The sequence below is a fragment of the Heterocephalus glaber genome, unplaced genomic scaffold, assembly GCF_053883595.1.
Source record: "Heterocephalus glaber isolate CG9 unplaced genomic scaffold, H.glaber_assembly_v1.0 deba00001532, whole genome shotgun sequence".
NCBI classification, from domain to species: Eukaryota; Metazoa; Chordata; class Mammalia; order Rodentia; family Bathyergidae; genus Heterocephalus; species Heterocephalus glaber.
This window is the reverse complement of record NW_028258330.1, coordinates 19,631,997-19,652,020: the sequence shown is the minus strand read 5'-3', so window position 1 is coordinate 19,652,020 and position 20,024 is coordinate 19,631,997. Positions and strand designations below refer to the sequence as shown.

The 20,024-nt window shown below is 45.7% G+C and overlaps 1 protein-coding gene, 1 long non-coding RNA gene and 2 pseudogenes across 4 annotated transcripts in view; 2 read left to right on the top strand and 2 right to left on the bottom strand.

Annotated features, from left to right (window-relative positions):
* Positions 1 to 470: 470 nt before the first annotated feature.
* LOC147824677 (nudC domain-containing protein 2 pseudogene) lies at positions 471 to 2,025 on the top strand (annotated as a pseudogene).
* Positions 2,026 to 2,660: 635 nt separating this feature from the next.
* Positions 2,661 to 5,643, bottom strand: LOC106009011 (uncharacterized). Its single transcript, XR_002393457.2, has 2 exons — positions 5,472 to 5,643; positions 2,661 to 5,084 (listed from the first exon to the last, which is right to left on the bottom strand). It is a non-coding gene; the product is annotated as an uncharacterized LOC106009011 (long non-coding RNA).
* LOC147824676 (U2 spliceosomal RNA) lies at positions 3,115 to 3,207 on the bottom strand (annotated as a pseudogene).
* Itpa (inosine triphosphatase) overlaps positions 4,747 to 20,024 on the top strand; it is a 30,467-nt gene continuing 15,189 nt past the window's right edge. The window contains exons 1-8 of one of the 3 annotated variants that reach the window (XM_004840721.3): positions 5,831 to 5,980; positions 10,895 to 10,952; positions 11,038 to 11,102; positions 11,729 to 11,802; positions 13,180 to 13,211; positions 14,783 to 14,898; positions 17,434 to 17,510; positions 18,836 to 19,622. In XM_004840721.3, coding sequence (XP_004840778.1) covers positions 5,876 to 5,980; positions 10,895 to 10,952; positions 11,038 to 11,102; positions 11,729 to 11,802; positions 13,180 to 13,211; positions 14,783 to 14,898; positions 17,434 to 17,510; positions 18,836 to 18,974 — 666 coding nt within the window. In that variant the 5' untranslated portion in view covers positions 5,831 to 5,875 and the 3' untranslated portion in view covers positions 18,975 to 19,622. Of the gene's footprint in view, positions 6,029 to 10,894; positions 10,953 to 11,037; positions 11,103 to 11,728; positions 11,803 to 13,179; positions 13,212 to 14,782; positions 14,899 to 17,433; positions 17,511 to 18,835; positions 19,623 to 20,024 lie in introns of those variants that run through there. The other 2 variants (XM_004840720.3, XM_013070700.3) reach the window with 2 other exon arrangements.

Sequence of the window (20,024 nt, the reverse complement as noted above, 5' to 3'; positions counted from 1 at the left end):
TCCCCTTTTAAAGAAGTCACAAGTGAGAGGGGAGTGGTGACATAAACTGATAATCCCAGCACTCTGGGAGGCTGAGGCAGCAGGATTATCCCCAAGTTGAGCCCCAGTCTGAACAATTTAGCAATTTAAACCCTGCCTCAAAATAAAAATAAAAATGATTGGCAAAGGCCCTGGGTTCAATCTCCAGTATAGGAAAAAAAAAAAAAAAAGGAGAGGGAGTGGGAAGGGAAATCCAGAGTGGTAGCACATGCCTGTAATCTCAACTACTCTGGAGACAGAGGCAGGAGTATCTCAAATTTGAGGTCAGAGTGGGCAATTTAGGGAGACCTTGACTCTAACCCCAAAAAGGTCCAGAGCTGCAGCGCTCCATGGGTTCAATCCCTAGTACTGGGGAGAAAAAAAATCAAACAAAAACAACAGGATACAGGAAATCAAAATAATGAATGTTGATAATTATTGGAAGTTGAGTGATGGGTATAGTGGAGCTTATTATAGTGTTGTTTTGTCTGTTTGTTTGTTTTTGATATAGGGTCTTGCTATGTTGTCCAGGCTGGCTTCAAACTCTCAGTGATCCTCCTGTCTCAGCTTCCTTGAGTGCTGGGATTATGGGCATGTGCCACCATGACCAGCTCAGTGTTCTTTTTTGTAATCTTGAAAATTTTGTGTAAATTTGAAGTTTTCCATGAGTTTCATCAAAATGTTAAATTAATACTTAATTGTGTACATAATTTGCATATGGACAGAAAGTTGTCCGGAAAGGCCAAACAACTGTCAATAGAGGTAACTGCCTTGTTTCCTTCAACATATCATTTTCATAGCTTCTCTTTGGTATGTTCAGAGTCCTAAATCCCAAGCATTTCACTTAAAGTTTGTGGGTGGGTGGGCTGGCGGGGGTGGAAGTTGGCAGGGAGACCAGTCAGACAGCTCCTGACCTGGTTCAGGTAAGAACAGAATAGGGCTCTATTCATGACAGTAGAAGTGGAGATAGAGGGAAGGTGACTAACGCAAGAACTATTGCAAGCCTGGCACATTGATATGCACATAATCCCAGTACTCTGGGACACCAAGGCAGGAAGGTCACAAATTTGAACCCAGTCTGGGCAACTTAGAAATTTTTTTTTTTTGGTACCAGGGATCAAACTTGTACAGCAGGTGGTGAAACCACTGAGCTAAATCCCTGGCCCCATCTTAGAAATTTTTTTTTTTTTTGGTACCGGCAATCAAATTTGAGATCTTGCGCTTGCGAGGCAGGCACCAGAAACACTGAGCTAAATCCCTGGCCCCCCATCTTAGAAATTTAATGAGATCCTGAGACCCTGTCTCAAAATAACAATTAAATTAAAAAGGGCAGGGGTGTGCTGGGGATTTAGCTCACTGGTTCTGCCGCCTGCCTTCCAAGTGCAAAGTCCTGAGTTCGATCTCTGGTACCAAAAATAAAGGGCTGGGGCCTGGGATGTTGGCACATGCCTATAATCCCATCACTTGGGAGGTTGAGGTAGCAGTATCATTGTGAGTTCAAGGCCAGCTTGAGCTACATAATGAGTTCAAGACCAGTCTGAATTACAGAGTGAGTCCCTGTCACAAACAAAGAAAACCAAATTATGCTACCAGCCAATCAAAGATAACGGCTTTTTCCTACTTCCTTGCCCAATTACATCTACTGTTACTCAAGTGTGACCCATGCACTAGCAGCATTTGCACAAGTACACTTCACAAGCGAAAGCTGCATTTTGGCATCATAGAGGGCAAACTTTTTGATTCTAAAATAGCTGATGAGGGAACATGGACTTTGGAAGATAGAAAAATGGTCCTCATTGTTCTAAGACAAAGAGAGATGCAGCAAACAGCTGGACTTCTCTTCTAACATCTGAATATGGTGCTGATCCTTGGGTGCAGAACCAAATGCAGAGAAAGCTTACACTGGAGAGGTTCCAGAAAGAAAATCCTGGTTTTGACTTCAGTGGAGCAGAAATGTCAGGAAACTACACTAAAGGTGGACCAGATTTCTCAAACCTTGAGAAATAATTGTTATTTTTTTGTTTTTGGTACCGGGGATCGAACTCCGGACCTTGCACTTGCAAGGTGGGCGGCAGAACCACTGAGCTAAATCCCCCACCCTAAAATACATTTAAATATGGTTCTAAAATTGTATTTAAATATGATTTACATGGAAAATATGTACTATGAGAGCAATTCTATGGATTTATGATAACTTTTTGGACTTGTTTTTGCTCAGATGAAGTTTTACTTCATCTTTTATGCTGCGTTTTACTAATTTCATATTTAATTATATTTTTAATATGAAAAACATTAGGAATAAATGTGATATGAATTCAAAGTGTGCCATCAGGGTAAAAATTGTTTTTCTTTGCTAAGTGTGATGTAGGAATGACATTCAATAAACTCTTCTAAATAGAAAAAAACCCCAGCATGATGCACACTTGTAATGCCAGCACGCTGGAAGCTGAGGCCAACCTAGGCAGCCAGAGTAAGTTCAAAGCCAGCCTGCACTACAAAGTGAGACCATGTCTCAAAAACCAAAACCCAAACCCAAACCAAACACAAGCTAGCATGGTACTGGCACAAAAATAAACACATAGGCCAATGGAATAGAACAGAGTACACAGAAACAAAGCCATGTAAGTATAGCCATCTGATTCTTTTTTTTTTTCAGTTTTCTTTTTATTGGTATATTTTAGATATACAAGGCCAGGGATTTAGCTCAGTGGTTCTGCTGCCTGCCTCACAAGCGCAAGGTCCTGAGTTCGATCCCTGGTACCAAAAACAAAATCAATAATAATAGATATACATAATAACATTCATCCTAGGGAATTTGTACCTGTACATGATATATGTTGCTTCTTTTCCATTCCCTTGCTCTCCCTTCAACCTTCCTTCCCTGTCTTATTTACAAAAGCTGTTTCCAATTTCCCCTTTTCTTTTCTTATCCCTTCCTTCTTTTCCTCCCCCCTCCCTGTTCCCCTTCTCATTTGAACATTTTATTCCCATTTCCTAATATCTATTATACATTCTGGTCCTTATGTACCTTTCAGTTTTAATCTTTATTTCCACTTTCGGTTTCTCACACCAGAGAAACAATGCAGTATTTAAACATGTGTGTCCAAATTATTTCATTTAAGAGTATGGTCTCAAGGTATATCCATTTAGATACTACATTTGATCTTAGCCAAAAGGCCGAGAAGCGATGGGGTACATCCATTTAGCAAGGTAGAAATGCCTCAAGCTCATCCTTTTTTTTTTCTTCTACCAGTATCCGAAATCGAACTCAAGACCTTGCACTTGCCAGGCAGGTGCAGTGCCATTGAGCTAAATCCCCAGCCCTCAAGCTCATCCTTCTTTATGGCAGATTAATACTCCATTGTATAGAAAAAAAATACATCTTCTTTATCCATTCATCGGTCAATGGGCATTTGGGCTGTTTCCAAGATTTAGCTACTACAAATTGTGCCGCTATAAACATGGGTGTGCATATATCGCTGTGGTATGATGCTTTTAATTCTTTTGGGAAGATACCAAGAAGGTGAATAGTGGGGTCAAATGGAAAATCTACGGGGAGTAGGAGGATAAAATTTATTTTAAAAAATGGAACCTCTAGATTTAGATTTTTGAGGACTATCCACACTGATTTCCACAATGGTTGCACCAGTCTACACTCCGAGAAACAGTGAAGGGTTCCTTTTTCCCCATGTCCCCACCAGCATTTGTTGTTGCTTGATTGCTTTTCTTTAACTTGGGACCTTGCACTTGCAAAGCAGGCTGCAGCACCACTGAGCTAAATCCCCAGCCCCTGTTGTTGCTTGATTTCTTTTTTTTTTTTGGTACCGGGAATTGAACGTGGGACCTTGCACTTGTGAGACAGGTGTTGGAACCACTGAGCTAAATCCTCGGCCCTTAGGTATCCTTATGTAGAAGGCTGAAACTAGATTACAGCCAGGCATTATGGTCACAACTATAATCCTAGCACTCTGGGAAGCTGAGATAGGAAGATTGCAAATTTGAGTCCAGCCTGGGCAATTTAGCAACTTAGTGAGAAGGCAGGTCTGAAAAAAAATAGTGAGTAATAATAACAATAAAGGTCTGGGGAATGTAGCTCAGGGTGAAGGCCCAGGGTTCAATCCTCAGTATCACAAAATGGAAAAAAAAAAAAGAAGAAGGAGGAGGAGGAGGAGGGAGGCATGGAGGGGAAGGGGAAAAAAAAAGAAATGGCCAGGGCTGGGATTTAGCTCTGTGGTGCCACTGCCTGCCTAGCAAGTGCAAGGTCCCGTGTTCGATCCCTGGTCCCCTCCCCCACCAAAAAGTACAAATGGCCAATAAATATATGACAAAATACATTCAACAAGGTGGGCATGGTGGCTTACATGTGTAATCCCAGCATTCTGGGAGGCTGAGGCACGACGATTGCTGCAAGTTCAAGGCCAGCCTGGGCTACATAGTGAATTCAAGACCACCCTGAACTACATAGGAGGACCAAAAAAATATATATATATCTATAGCATTATATATATCAGTTGTATTCTTACATTCTAGAGCACCTACAAATGTGCCAGGCGCTGGGATTTAAGGGTGAGATAGTGAACAAAAACAGATGTAACTTTACTATCATGATTTCTAGAGGAGGAAACAGAACAATCAAGAAAATGAATATACATTTGCAGTGAGGTTACTGATATTCCTAGGGGAGGCCAGTATTATAAAGCAGATAAAGGAAGTGAGGCATAGTTTCCTTGGGAAGGTGGTACTTGAGCTGGCTGAGGTCCAAGGAAGGTATCCAGGTGATGTGAGTCTTCTGCTTCTCAGACTCCTCTTGGTAACTGATGTCCTCTAGGCCCTCTTTGCTCCAAAATTCCCATGGGCCACTTCTTTAAGTACTATATAGGGAATGTATGGTTATTGTTTCTGTGTCAATAACAGAAAGCAAAAAAAAAAAGCAAAGCCAAAATACAGTAGTGGAACATCAGAATGACCTGAAGAGGTTTTGAAGATTACAGACTCCTTCCTTTCTTGTCTATGAGTGGAAATGGCCATTCAAGAGCTACTTTTCCAGGGTTCTTGGAGGCAGAATTCTGAGTTCATGGAAGAGGGAGAAAGATGGGTGGTCAATGAGGGTTCCAACAAAAGGTCAAAGCCTGTCTTACAGGTGGGGTCTAATGGGGCATTTTAGTATGCCTTGCTGTGTGCAGGATGCACAGATTCAGCTGTAGCAGTGGCCATAGAAAAGGGATGATGGATTGAGAGGCTGGAGAGATGACAGAAGAGTAGAAATTCTGAGTTCCCGAACCTGGGAGATGGGTAAAAGACTGGGCTTATTTTAGGCTATGACAAATTTAAGTTCATGGTGAAATACAAAGTGGCTGGCAAGGAGCAGCTCAAGTAGTGAGGCTGAAGGTGAGGTCAGGACAAAGACTCGGGCTAGACAGACCCTGCCCAGGAGACAGCTCCCCGAGACGTACTCCAAGGAGCCCACAAAGAGAGCGCCAACTGCCCGGGGCACGGGGCTGCAGCTCATCACCAGCCTCGCGGGTTCTTCTCTTCTCTCGGCACCCGGTTCCCAGCGATGGACGTAGGCAAGGTGAGGCGCGTGGTGGAGGTGGTTTCTTTTGGTCCGTGACCAGGACGTCCCTTGGTGCCTCCAACTTCAGTCTTGGGAAGCCTCCCAGCGATTCAGACACAAAGAGCCCTTCAAGCTGCTCTTTTGTGCTCCTCGGGGGTCTGGCACACAGCGGCGAAAGGGAGGCTCTTTACCCGTTTGACAGCCGACAGCAACCACCAGAAGAGCGCCCCGGGATCCCAGGTGAGGTCAGAAACAGGCGTCTACTTCCGCCCCCAGCCGGAAGTGTTCTGCGACTTGCGGTAAATGGGCTTCCGGAGCTCTGAGGGCTATCTCCTGTTCGCAATGGCGGCGTCCTTTGCCGGGAAGAAAATCGTGTTTGTAACAGGGAATGCCAAGAAGCTGGAGGAGGTGCGGGGAGCGTGCGTGGGGCCGAGCGGAAGGCGCTTGGGAATAGGGGTGAGATAGGGCTTTCAGAAGTGGTAAGCACCAAGAAATGGGAGTTCGGCCCGCCGGCTGTGGGGGAGGGATTATGGTGCGGGGAGGGGACGGTCGCTGAGTGAGCACGCCCTGAGGGTCGATGGGATGAGGGCCTCCACAGCTTCCAGCATAGACCTCGCGAGGTCAGCGGCGGCGGGAGCCAGGTGCATGGCAGGGTCCTTAGCATTAGTCCCAAAGAAAGCCTCTTGACCTGGACACCAAACCTCGAAACGCTCTGAGACACTGCTCTGAGATGGATCCACATCCTGCTGCGGCCCCCGAGGTGGTGACCAGAGAGGGCCTGTGTTGGGCAGCCAAACTGAGTCGTCCGCGTCTTACCAGGGTCGAGAAATGCTCCTGACCACTTTGCACATCTGTGAAATGGGGTGATACCTTTCCTCACCCGTCATAGGGTCATGGAGGACAACTCTGAAATCCAGGCTGGGCGTGGTGGCGTATGCCTGTGATTCCAGCACTCAGAAGGTTGAGGCTAGAGGATCGGAATGAGTTCCAGGCTAGACTTGACTATATAGTGAATGCAAGGCCAGCCTGGAGCACATAGCAAGACTTTGTCTCAAAAAAAAAAGGGGGTTGGGGATTCAGCTCAGTGGTTTCGCTGCCTGCTGTGCAAACCCAAGGACCTGAGTTCGATCCCCAGTACCAAAAAAAAAAAAGAAAAAGAAAAGAAAAGAAAAAAATCCATAACAAGTTTACTTAACCAAAGTTTTACGTGCACCAGAGCCTTCAGAATGAAAACCAAAGACAGACACCCCACCCACCCCCACACATTGAACCTAGGAACCTAGGGCATTCTAGATGTTAGGCAAGCACAGTACCAGTGAGCTACAGTCCTAGCTAGAGACATGTTTTTATTAAATGAACCATAGACCACTGTGTACTATGTGATTAGACAAAAGGGTAGAATCTAGGGCTAGGGATTTAGCTCTGTGTTTCCACCGACTGCCTTGAAAGTGCAAGGTCCCGAGTTTGTTCCCCAGTACCAAAAAAAAAGTAGAATCTAGTGCTTATAGACTGAGCTGGGCCTGTTCTGATTTTGGTTCCTGTGCAGCATTTCTTCCTCCCTGGAAGGGATACCTTGTTAAGGGATCTTATGATACAATGTTAAAGTACCCCTTTGTGAAATGGAGTTTATGAGCTACATTCACACAACATAGGTTAGAGAATACCTTTACACCAGCTCCAGAAGAGAAAGGCAGAGCAATATTAAGAGTAATATTTTGGGTCTTTATAGCTTGCTTTGAGGAAAAGGAGTTTTAGTTTCTGTGACCTACCTTAAGAGAAATTTGTGTTTCTTTTTTTATTTATTAATTTCTGTGTTTTTTTGGTACCAGGGATCAAACTCAGGTCCTTGCACTTATGAGGCAGGCAGCGGAACCACTGAGCTAAATCCCTGGCCCAATTTCTGGTTTTTTGAGACAGGGTCTTGCTATATAGTCCAGGCTGGCTTCGAAATTTGTGTTTCTATGTCTTGCCTTTAGGAGGAGAAAGAAGGGGCTGGGGATGTAGCTCAGTGGTGCTGTGCCTGCCTTGAATGCACAAAGTCCTCAGTTCGATCCCTGGTACTGAAAAAAAAAAAAAAAAAGAAGTGGAGAACAAAAGGTCAGAGAAACACTTTTCCTTCTTTCTTTTTTGAGATAGGGTCTCACTATGTAGCCCAGGTTGGCCTTGAACTCGTGGCAATCATCCTGTCTCAGCCTCCTGAGTGCTGGGATTACAGGTGTTTTCTACCATGCCCAGCTAAGACTTTGCTTTTTAAAGCTTCCTCTGAGGGCCTAAAGCCCTGTACTTTGGGGTATGGTTTTTCTAGGTGCCAAAAGGATGATATGGGACATCTGTTTCGCAGCACTATAGAAAAGAGTAAAGGTTGCTGTGGATCTCAAGAGCCTATCTGGTAGTAAGGCACCAGGTGACTCATGGGAATTCAATGCTAAGGTACCCAGCAGGACCCAGGACCCAAGGATTCACTCCAGGGGTTGGCTAGCCTGTCTTTGTAGTTCCCTAGTCCCTTTGGAATCTACTTTCTTTCCTGTTGATAGAGGGATGGTGGGTCTTCTGCCATCCATTAGTTCTGATTGGCCCTGGATCAAGGGTTTGCCTCTGCATAGACAGCCTGGACAGGGAGGTGGAGTCATGTGTGGGGAGTTAGGAGTTGACATCCGCTGCATAGGTCTTTGGCAGTTCAGTGAGGTACAGTAGAAGAAACTTTATTTGTCTGTAGTGTAGGGACTGATGCACTTCGGTGCCAGGACAAAGGTGGCCCTCTCAGGAGCCAGAGCCCTGTTCATAAAAGATGTGGCTCCTAGGGCTGGGGATGTAGCTCAGTGGTTTCACCTCCTGCTGCACAAGCACAAGGACCCGAGTTCGATCCTGGTACCCAAAAAAAAAAAAAAAATGTCTCCTGAGGACAAACCAGTCAAGCAGTCAGGCTGTGCCATCCTGAATGGAGTCCATGCCTCTAACTGATGTGGCCTTCCCATGTATGTATATATATATATATATATATATATATATATACATTTTTTTTGGGGGGGGTACCTTCCCCTATTTAAAGAGCAGCCTGGGACTGAGGAGAGCTCAGTGGAACAGCGCTTGTCGGGGCTGTGCAAGGCTGTGCAAGGCTGTGCAACTTCTAGCACCACCACAGGAAAAAAGAAAGAGGTTGGTTGAATGGCCAAGGGAGGCTCCTTAGAGAAGATGACTTGAACATGGTCTAGAACAAGGGAGTCTTTCTGTTTGTCTCTTGGTTGCCCATTACAAACTGATGAAGCCGGTGGACTCTTTCTTTTTTTTGGTACTGGGGATCGAACTCGGGTCCTTGCGCTTGCGCAGCAGGCAGCAAAACCACTGAGCTAAATCCTTGGCCCTCGGTGGACTCTTTCTTAAGGAAATAGTTTCAAATGTACAAAATAAAGTGTATAGGGATGGTAGAACACACCTGTAATTCCAGCACTTGGGGAGACAAAGGCAGGGGACTTGAAAATTCAAGTCTCCTGGGCAACTTAGCAAGACTTTGTCTGAAAAAAATTTTTTTTCTCTCAGAATTTAAAAAAATTTTTTTTAAGGTTTGGGGAGATAGTTCAGTGGTAAAGCACCCATGGGTTCAACCCCCAGAACTGCAAACAAAATAGATATATAGGATTACAATGGAAATCAATTATATTGAAAGACAATTCTGAAAATATTAGAAGTATTTGTGATATAGTTATATATACTTTATTAGTGTGTTAAAGGAGTCAATCTAGCAGTGTGTGTAATTTCCTTAATTTTAAAATAGAACTGAGTGTGGTGATAACACCTGTAATCCCAGCACTCTGGGAGGCTGAGGCAGGATGATTGTTCAAGCCCAGTTTGGACAATTTAGCTATACCTTGTTTCAGAATTTAAAAATCTGGATGTATTGGTGCACACTTATAATCTCAGCACTCGGGAGGCCAAGGCAGGAGGATTTCCCGAAGTTTGAGACCAGGCTGAGCTATTAGTTCAAGGCTGTCCTGAAATACATAGCGGGGCCCTGTCTTAAAAATGAAAATGTGAAAAAATAAAAATAAAAAGCTCAATGTGAAGGTCCTGGGTTCAATCTCCAGTACTGAGCGGTCTGGGATGTAATTTAGTGGTAAAACAATTGCCTAGCATGCACAAGGCCTTGGGTTTGATCTCCAGCACTGAAAATTTTAGAATTGTAATTTTTTTCTTTCTCCCTCTCTCCCTTGTAAATATTTTGAGATATAGACAACAATTATAACGGAACATGACAAGATCTGTGATTTTAATGGTTTAAAAGTCATAGCCAAGTGTGGTGGCACCCATGTGTAATCTCAGCATTTGGGAGGCTGAGGCAGGAGTATCACCAAAAGTGATAGGCCAGCCTCAACTAATATATTTTGTTTGCAAACTTTTTTTTTTGGTACTAGGGATCGAAACTCGGGACCTTGTACTTGTGAGGCAGGCGTGGAAGCCATTGAGCTAAATCCCTGGCAACTAATATATTTTGAGTTTAAGGCCAACCTGAACTACTTTGTGAGAGTTGTCTCAAAAAACAAAAACAGGCCAGGCGTGGTGCACAGGCAAATAATTCTAGCATTCTGGAGGCTGGGGAATGCCAGGAGTTCAAGGCCAGCCTTGACTACATAGTGAGACTTTGTCTCAAAAAACAAAAGAAAAACGTCATGGGAACTATCAATACTATTTATTTGTTACCTGTATTCATAACTGAAAAGGGGATAAATTTCTATTAGAGGTCATAAAAATGAAGAATTTTTTTTCCCATCTGGGTTCACAGGCCTCCTGAATTCTGGGTATCTCCTGATAGGGTGTTCCTGGCCTAGGAGATGGTGGAGCACTGAGATGGGCAGAGGGTATATTATATGGGGTGAGGGAGGGAGTAGCAAAAGCAGAGACTTAAGTAGGAGAGGACAGAGGGATAGGAGACGGGTTGCTAATTGGCTGGAGTGAGACCCTGAAGGCTGGGATGAAGCTTACAGGCTTGACTTGGTATTTATTTTTTTAATTTTTTGGGATACAGGGATGGGTCCTTGCTCTAGGCAGGTGGTGGAACCACAGAGCTAAATCCCCGGCCCTCTGTTTGTTTATTTTTGAGACAGGGTCTCACTATGTAGTTCAGGCTGGCCTTGAACTCACAGTAATCATCCTGCCTCAGCCTCCCAAGTGCTGGGGGTTATAGCCATGCACTACCATGGCCAGCTTGATTTGGCATGCTTTAGGGGACTGGCCAGAGAGTTAGCTCATGAGAAAGGTGGATGACAGTTCACGTAGTAATGGAGAATTACTAACACCTGGTAATAAATGTTCTTTATTTTGAAACAGGTCGTTCAGATTCTAGGAGATAAGTTTCCATGCACTTTGGTGGCACAGAAGATTGACTGTATGTCTCTGTTTTGTTGTATTTTTAAAAGATGGTTCCATTTTTCTTTCCTCCTATGACTGACTGTGTCTGTTTTCCTGAAAAGTGCCAGAGTACCAGGGCGAGCCAGATGAAATTTCCATTCAGAAGTGTCGGGAGGCTGCGCGCCAGGTACTTATCCCTTGTCAGTCCCACACTCACCATTGTTGGCACAGTGCTCTTGGGAATAGCAGAGAACACTAGAAGGGGCAGTTTGTTGTGATTTCAAGGACCTGTCCAGGCCTAGCTAGGCTAGCCTCAGTTAATGTTGGCCTTGGGACATTGCCTTCCTGTCCTCACCTTGACTGTATGGTGTCTCCCCCAGGCCACCACACACACACACGCACGCACGCACACACACACGCACGCATACACGCACATACATTCGCTCTGTCCACCCATAGCCTCCCCAGCTCAAGTACAGAAACCCAGCCCTACATTCTTCCCCCACCCCATCCCTGCACTCACACATCTTTATAAACTGAAAAGGAGCACAGTGTGAAGGTCAAGCTGCCTGGATATGGGTCCCAATACTTCCATTGGTGTGTCTGGAACAAGCTGCATGCCTGCCAGTGCTGTGGTCCCCGTCTCTAAAATGAAGATAGAGGGCTGGGCCTGTGGCCATGATGATTTTCTGTCTGCTGCAGATCTCAGTTAGCTGTGGGGTTGGCCCCAGCCTAGGTGGCCTGGGGGTTCTGGGCAGGGTTGGAGCCTACTTCTGGGTGCAGGTCTCAGGGATGCATGTCCTTGTGCTGCAGGTGCAGGGACCCGTCCTGGTAGAAGATACCTGTTTGTGCTTCAGTGCCCTTGGTGGGCTTCCTGGCCCCTACATGTAAGTGTCCACATGAACTCCTCTGGAAGGCCTCAGCCACAAACCACTATTATGCAAAATGATTGGTTACCAGATACTGTGGATCATTCACTATCTTGGCATCAACACCAGTATGTCAGTTGTCCCAGGAAAGGATTAGGAATACAGGAGAGGTGTGCCTTTCTTTTGTAAAGTGTGAGACTGTAATTGTGTAAGTGGAGATGGGAAGAGGGGAACCCACTCAGTTTCAGGTACATTCATGGGCAGATCAGTTTCAGGAAAGAGGAAATAAGGAAGTTAAAATCTGAAAACTGATTTCCTTAAAATTATCCAGTACCCTGGACCCCCTTAGAAGGTCTTTTGTGTATTTCTAGGACACAACCCAATTTGAAGTCCCCTGTAGTTGGGGACATATGTACAGAAGTACCATTGCTGGTTTTGAGTATATATCTCTAACTTTTTGGATGACCAGTTTGTTTGCCAAAGCAATAACACCTCTATATACCTATATCTACAGTATATATTGTTCCACATCCTTTCTAGCACTGAGCATATTATGAGTTTTTAAATTTGCATTTTGAGCCGGATATAGTGATGCACACCTATAATCCCAGCACTTGGGAGGCAGAAGCAGAAGGATCACTGCAAGTTCGAGGTCAGCCTGAACTATGTAGCCAAGACCCTGTCTCAAAAAAAAAAAACCCAAAATAATTGCATTTTGGAGGATGTGAATGTTAATCACGTTTTGGTTTTTTTTTGGTACCGGGGATGGAACTCGGGTCCTTGCACTTTCCAGGCAGGTGACGGAACCACTGAGCTAAATCCCTGGCCCACATGTAGTTTTTTTTTTAAAATCACATACAGTTTTATTTTGCATTTCCCTAGTTACCAAATGAGGTTGAAGCCTTCATTTGTTTATTGATTTTTTTTTTCTTTTGGTACCAGGGATTGAACTCTGGTCTTTGTGCTTGTGCAGCAGGAGGCAAAACCACTGAGCTAAATCCCCAGCCCAATTGATTTTTTTTTCCATGCATTGCATGTTTGCCTCCATTTCCTTTTTCCTATTAGATGATTTCTGTCTCTCTTTGATGTTGGACATTGAACCCAGGCCCTTGCACATGATGCTAACCACATGCTCTACCCCCACACCCCCAGCCTCTAGATTATTTCTCTAGGTTTTGTTTGTTTGTTTGTTTGTTTTTTGGTACCGGGGATTGAACTCAGGTCCTTGGCACTTGTGCAGCAGGTGGCAAAACCACTGAGCTAAATCTCTGGGCCCTATTTCTCTAGGTTTTGATTTGAGGCATTCCTTCTCATTTCCTCTTAGCTGTCCTGGAGCTCAGATCCTATAGGAAGATTATTCTGCTCGAGATATCTGACTTTTTGTTTCTTTTGCAGAAAATGGTTTCTGGAGAAGTTAAAGCCTGAAGGTATTATCCCCATTTTTTCTTCCCTTGGATCTGTTGGGAATTGAGAATCCCCTGGTAGTCTTCTACTAGTGACCAGGAAGTCCCAGGTTCTAGCTACCACCATTGAGCCTCCCTTCTGTAACCTCAGCTCATATCTTGTCTGTGCACCAAAGCATTGAGATGAGGTGGCAGGTGTAAGTTTGAGGGATCAGGCCACTGTAGTTGATTCTGGGTATCAAGGAGACCCAGTGACTTCCTAGTGACTGCCCCTAGTGACTGCCTGCAGTTGCTTCTGCCAGGACCTGGGCTGCGGGTTGGGGGAGGGGGCTGCCCTCCTAGGCCCCATAAATCTGTTCCCAGCCACCCACAGGTGCAGGTCACACTGTTTCCTCTTAAGAGCTATTTGGAGGTTCTAGCAGGAGAACACAGCTACTCCTATATCCCAGACCAAAGAATGGCCCTCCTCTATTGGGGAAAGATGTCCTGTTTAACCGAGGGCAGAGCTTTTAGGAGGGACACACATAGAGTGGAGAAGGAAGGGGATACCCAGTTACCCAACCAATTTGGCTGAACCAACCCTAGCAACTAGTGGAGTGACAAACGTTGCAACCAGATTGCCCTCACATCAAGAATGTTCCTCTAAGGTGCTTTAAGAAATATAGAGCATTTCAAATATGTAAGGTAGTATAATATTATATAATAATGATGTCAAGAATGGTGCTGCACACCTATAATCTCAGCACCCTGGAGGCTGAGTCAGAAGGATTATAAATTCAAGCCCATCCTGGGCAACTTAGCAATTTAGTATGACCCTGTCTCAAAATAAAAAAGTGAAAAAGGTGTGGGGATGTAGCTCAGTGTGGAGGCCCTGAGTTCAATGCCCAGCACCACAAAAATAACACCCCCCCATATATACAATTATTTGTCAAGTTAAAAAAAAAAAAATGACACCTGCCTCCATTATTCAGGATAGCAGCACAAGTTCTAATTTATATATAGGTACACAGGTATGATTTGTAATATACATAATTTTAGTTGCTTTAATCTGGTTCTGGGGATTGAACCCAGGGCCTTGAGTATGCTGAGCATATGCTCTGCCACCATCTGCCTCCAGCTAATTTTTTAGTGCTATATAATTAGTTTGGGAGTTCCTTGGTTGTAACCAAAGTACTTTTTTACAGTTGATTCATTTTTCATTAGGAATCAAGTCTACACTATATTGGTTGATTTTCTTTCTTTCTTTCTTTTTTTTTCAGTACCAGGGATCAAACTCAGGACCTTGCGCTTGGCTTGCGAGGCAGGCAGGGACACCACTGAGCTAAATCCCCGGCTCTGATTTTCTGATTTAACAAAACGCACCTGCCTAGCAAGCGCAAGGTCTTGAGTTCAATCCCCGGTACTGAAAAGTAAACAAACAAAAAACCATATCCAGAGCCTGGAATTTGAGCCTCCTCTTGAGGGCTAAGGTGAAGCCCTCACAGCTCCAATCCATGTTATTCCAGTTTAGGGGTGCCTTTCCCATCCGGGTGGGTTTCTGAAGGAGAACGTTGGGCAGCACGGGTGCACTGAGCCCTCACCTCACGTGTCCACAGGTTTGCACCAACTCCTGGCTGGCTTCGAGGACAAATCGGCTTATGCACTCTGCACGTTCGCGCTCAGCACAGGGGACCCAAGCGAGCCTGTGAGCCTGTTCAGGGGCCGGACCTCGGTGAGTATCTGTTCAGGCACTGTTCTTCGACTTGCCACCAGGGGCCGCTGTGACCTGGGCAAACCGCCCAGAGTTGCTTGCCATAGCCATGCCATGAAGTACCTGTGAGCACTGTAACAAGAAGTATTGTCAGTCCCTAAATCTCTTTGACCCCTGAAGCTTCTGGCTAACAGCTCCTGAGGCTGATGCATCCAAATCTTTGTCCTTGTGTGCTGGTAAGACTGAAGGTAACCACTCCCAAAGCTATCCCTCCGGAGGCTGAGGTAGTTTAGGGAGTTCAAGACTACATAGTGTGAGGCCAGCCTGGGCTACACAGTAAGACCCCGCCTCAAAAAGCAAAATAAGCCCAAAGCTACATTAACAGCCCAGACTTTACCCCACTCAAAGTTACTATCCATCTGCCAAAGTACAGCCTCCTTTGACTTTATGACGTTTCATAGAATTTAAATTATTATTATTATTATTGTTGTTATTATTATTATTATTATTATTACTTTTTGGTGGTGCTGCTGGAGATCAGGACCAAGCCCTTACACATGCTAATCAAGCGCTTTACCTACAGCCTAGTATTTTAATTCTTCACCCAAGGTCATTCCTTCCCCAGTTACCATTCAGCACTCCCTGTCAGGCCCTTAGAGTTGGCTGCTTTTCTCAAGGACCAGAGCCTCCCAGCCACTCAGCTTCTGCCTTGTCACTCCTCAGTTCCTCCTACCAGTATCAAATCCAATGTTCCTCTGGGGGCTGTCTGCAGATATTTCATTTTACCCTGCCTGGTTATTTTTTTTTTTGATGGTGGTAAAAAAAACTCATACCACAAAATTTACCATCTGCACCATTTTTACATGCACAGTACAGTAGGGTTAAGAATATTCACACTGGGACAGGGATTTAGCTCAGTGGTTCCACCACCTGCCCTGGAGGCACAAGGTCCTGAGTTCGATCCCCAGTACCCCCCCGCCCCCAAAAAAGATATTCACACTGTTGGACCCCAGATCTCCAGAAAATTTCAGCCCTGCAAATCTGAAACTACCCATTGAACAACTCTCCTTTCCTCCTTGCCTCCACCCCCTTAGCAACCACCATTCTACTTCTCCTTCTGAGGGTTTCACTACTTCAGATGCCACACAGAGTAGAGTAATACGATATTTGTCTTTTTGTGACTGGCTTATTTCACTTTGCATAATGTTCTCAAGCTCCATCCATGTTATAACACAACAGTTTCCTATGAATTTAAGCTGAAGAATATTCAGTTGTATGCAGACTATATTTTGTTGTTTATTATCTGTCAATGACCTTTAGATTGCTTCCACATCTTAGCCATAATACACAACCACAATTAAGATTTTGTTTTCATTTTTGGGGGAGAAATACCCAGGAGCAGGATTGCGGGGTCATGTTGCCTGGTTAAATTGTTAAAGATTAGTTGGAGATGTCTGCTGCTTTCCCAGAAATGTCTACTTAACTGTGGGCCTACTTCCTGCAGAGTGACTGACTAGCAGCCTCCCTGTGACAGCGCCTGTGTCATTGTGCCCCCTACCATGCCCTATTGTTCCAGCTCTATTGCTTGCCCTGGTTGCATGCCAGTCCCCATCCCCCCTGTGTCTCACATCCATTGCAGGAGGAGAAGGTTAGGTTTTCTGGGACCTTAGGGCTGAGAACACTGCCTGGTCCACTGCAGTCACTCACAAAACATTTGTCGCATGAGTGAGGCTCAGAGTAGTTTAGTAACTGCCTGTGGTCATGTAACTCTACTAGCAAAAGCCGAAATCTGCTTTTGGCTCTGCATGACTTGGTCATTGTTCACCACTCTTGGGGTTGCTGTTTGTTTGTTTTGAGACAGGCTCTTGTTATATAGTTCAGGCTGGCCTTGAACTCACTATGTAGCCCAAGTTGGCCTTGAGCTCAAAGTGATCCTCCTGCCTCAGTCTCCTGAGTACTGGAATTACAGGCATGTGCCACTATGCCTGGCCCCACCCTTATGTTTTGAGGAATAGTGTAAGCATAGGGCTTATCCGTCGAATTCAGAGCCCTTAAATCCTATTAAAATGTTTTCTGTCGATTTTTCAAAATCAGCTCATTTTTCTTGAATGAGGTCACAGTTTATCAAAAGTGTAGAGAGGGAGGATGGCCCCAGAGGTGTTGGTGGACCAATCAAGTTCACGGTTCCTCCCTGTATGTCCTGAATTTGGGGAGAGGGGTTGGATCCTGGGGATTGAATCCAAGGCCTTCACCCTGAGCTACATCCAAAGCCCTTTTTAATTTTTTAAAGTTTTGAGACAGGGTCTAACTAAGTTGCTAAATTACCCAGGCTGTGCTTGGACTTTTGATCCTCCTGCATCAGTGTCCCAGAGTGCTGGGGTTATAGGCATGCACCACCATGCCCGGCCCTGCTCTGCACTTATTTATGTATTCAGCAAATGTCTGTAAGCACTATGAACCCCTTGAACTATCCAGTTTAATCCAACTCACAAAGTAGCCCAACTCAAACGACCTTTCCAGTGCCGAGTTACATACTTGTCCCCTTTCCTGTGGCAGGGCCAGATTGTAGCTCCCCGAGGCTGCCGGGACTTTGGCTGGGACCCCTGCTTTCAGCCTGATGGATACGAGCAGACGTAAGGAGCCCCCAATTTCTTCCCTGGGGCATAGATTGGGTGGGTGCCTTGCCCCAGTACAGGCACATGGATATGGGCAGGGTGGGTTCCGAGGGTGCCGTTTTCAGCTCTGCTGGGTGGACACAAGGAATCTGGGTGACTGTCCATGGCAGGTGGAGGTGGGCATCCTGGGCTCTGGCTGCAGCTCCCCTCAGAGCAGGCATGAAAGCAGTGATTTCTTCCCCCGGTCTTGGCTTAACATGTACAAACCCAACAATTTTATGAGATGATTCTCTGAGCTGTTTTATTGGCATAGGCAAAATGTTCATACTTTAGTGGCCTCTGGTGGGTACCTTCAACCCTACAGTACTAGGTATTCTCAGGACTTCACGGCAAACCCCTCTTGTTTGTCGAAATCAGGCTTCTTGGCTGGAGAGACCTTTAGGAACCATAGCCTGGGGCCTCACAGTAGCCACACAGGGCAGAAGACATTGTGAAACAGCACTGTCCAGGAATGATCTTTGGTGATACTTAGAAATGTTTTCTTGCTGGGTATGGTGGTGCACACCTGTGATCCCAGCACTTGAAACACTGAGGCAGGAGGATCACCATGAGTTTGGGGCCAGCCAGGGCTACATAGTGAGCTCAAGGCCAGTCTGAACTACATATTGAGACCCTGTCTCAAAAAGAAAAAAGAAAGGAAGGAAGGAAGGAAAAAAGAGAAGGAAGGAAGCAAGGAAGGAAGTGTTCTCCCTGTGCAGTGTTTGGTGGGTCACCACTAGCCATGTGTGGCTATGGAGCATGTGCAATGGAACTAGGCCGAGGAACAGTGTTCATTTTTATTTGGCTGTGAAGAACTTACACAGCATTATGGGGACAGTAGCTACTGTATTGGCCTGTGAGGGTCTGAAGCCCCAGGCAGGGGTGGACTCTCACCTCACTAGAGTCCTGGCATGGAGGATGGGCTCTTGGCCAGCTCCCCCCCCCCCCCCCCCCGCCCACCCAGTGCATTAGAAGAGGCTGCTGTGTTTATGCTCTTAGGCCCCAGTGCTTCCTGTCAACAGATAACAAAGCTGAGCAATCATGGGGCTCATCCCAGTTCCCAGCTTTCCTTAACTTCTGGAGGCAGTAGAGCAGGTTTACTATCCTTCGGTGTTCATTCATACTGTTTTCTATCTAAAGAAAAAGTTAAAATTGTCAAAATTTTAAAAAAATTATCTAGTTGTGCCAGTGGTCCCTACCCTTCTTCCCTGGAGCTCCTAAGCTTTGGCTGTGGGGCTGGGCTTGGGTGCACATCCTCCTGGGATCTGGGCCCCCTGTTCTGAGATGCTGCTGTGACCCCTCAGGTACGCTGAGATGCCCAAGGCAGAGAAGAATGCCATCTCCCATCGCTTCCGGGCCCTGCTTGAGCTGCAGCAGTACTTTGGCAGCTTGACTCCTGGGGCTGGAGGAGGTGCCTCGGGCTGGGGATCTGGGGAGAGCTAGCTGGGAGCCTCTCCCATCAGGCAGACACCTCAGTGCCTCCATCAGGCATTCACTGGGGTGTGGAGGCAGCTTTGCCAGGGTGTGGAAGAGCCAAGGCTTTGTTCACAGAAGCGCTGGGCAGGTTGACACCAGTATTGGTCCTTGTGGATTCAGTGATTACTCCTACAGTCTCCAGGCCTGGATCCTGAGAGGATCTTGAGTGATAAAAACCAGTCTTGGAGCCAGGGCGTGGTGGTGTACACCTGTAATCCCAGCACTAGGGAAGCTGAGGCAGGAGGATCGCTGCAAGAGCAAGGCCAGCCTGAACTACACAGCGAGACCCTGTCTTAAAAAAAGTCTTGGGGGGCCAGGGATTTAGCTCAGTGGTTTTGCCACCTGCTGCGCAAGCACAAGGACCTGAGTTCGATTCCCGGTACCAAAAAAAAAAAGGCTTGGGGCTGGGGATTTAGCTCAGTGGTTCTGCCGCCTGCTGCACAAGTGCAAGGACAAGTTTGATCCCTGGTACCAAACAAACAAACAAAAATGTCTTGGCAGGATTGAGGGTTTGGGGAAAACTGGGTAAACAGCCTTAGATGTTTTTAAAATGCAGCAAATAAAAATTCCGGAAGGAAATTGTTTCCAAAATAAACTAGATGTGTTTGCTTTGAACCTTGCCTCAGGCTGTTGTCTGTTCCCTTTGACAGGTGCAGGAAGCCTTTTGGGTTGGTGGGGGTGGGGCTGGGGGTGGGGGAAGTAGGGGACGGGACAAGGGCAGTGCTGTGGCAAGGGTGTTCACCTACTCTTGCTGGCTTATTACATCTTCTGTGCTGAATTCTTTCCTCTTGTTCTCCAAGTCCTGGTTGTGGGCTGTCCTCTTTCTGTGCCAGGTCCGTGCTCTCCACTCACCCTTCAGGTGATGATGCTACCACCATATGGCCTTCGTGGTCTTTGATGGATGGGGGGGGGGTGCCATGTTTAGTTTCTACTTTATGCTGTATGTTAGAGTAGCTAAAATGTTACTTCATATGTGTGTGTGTGCATATATATATATATATATTTTTTTTTTTTTTT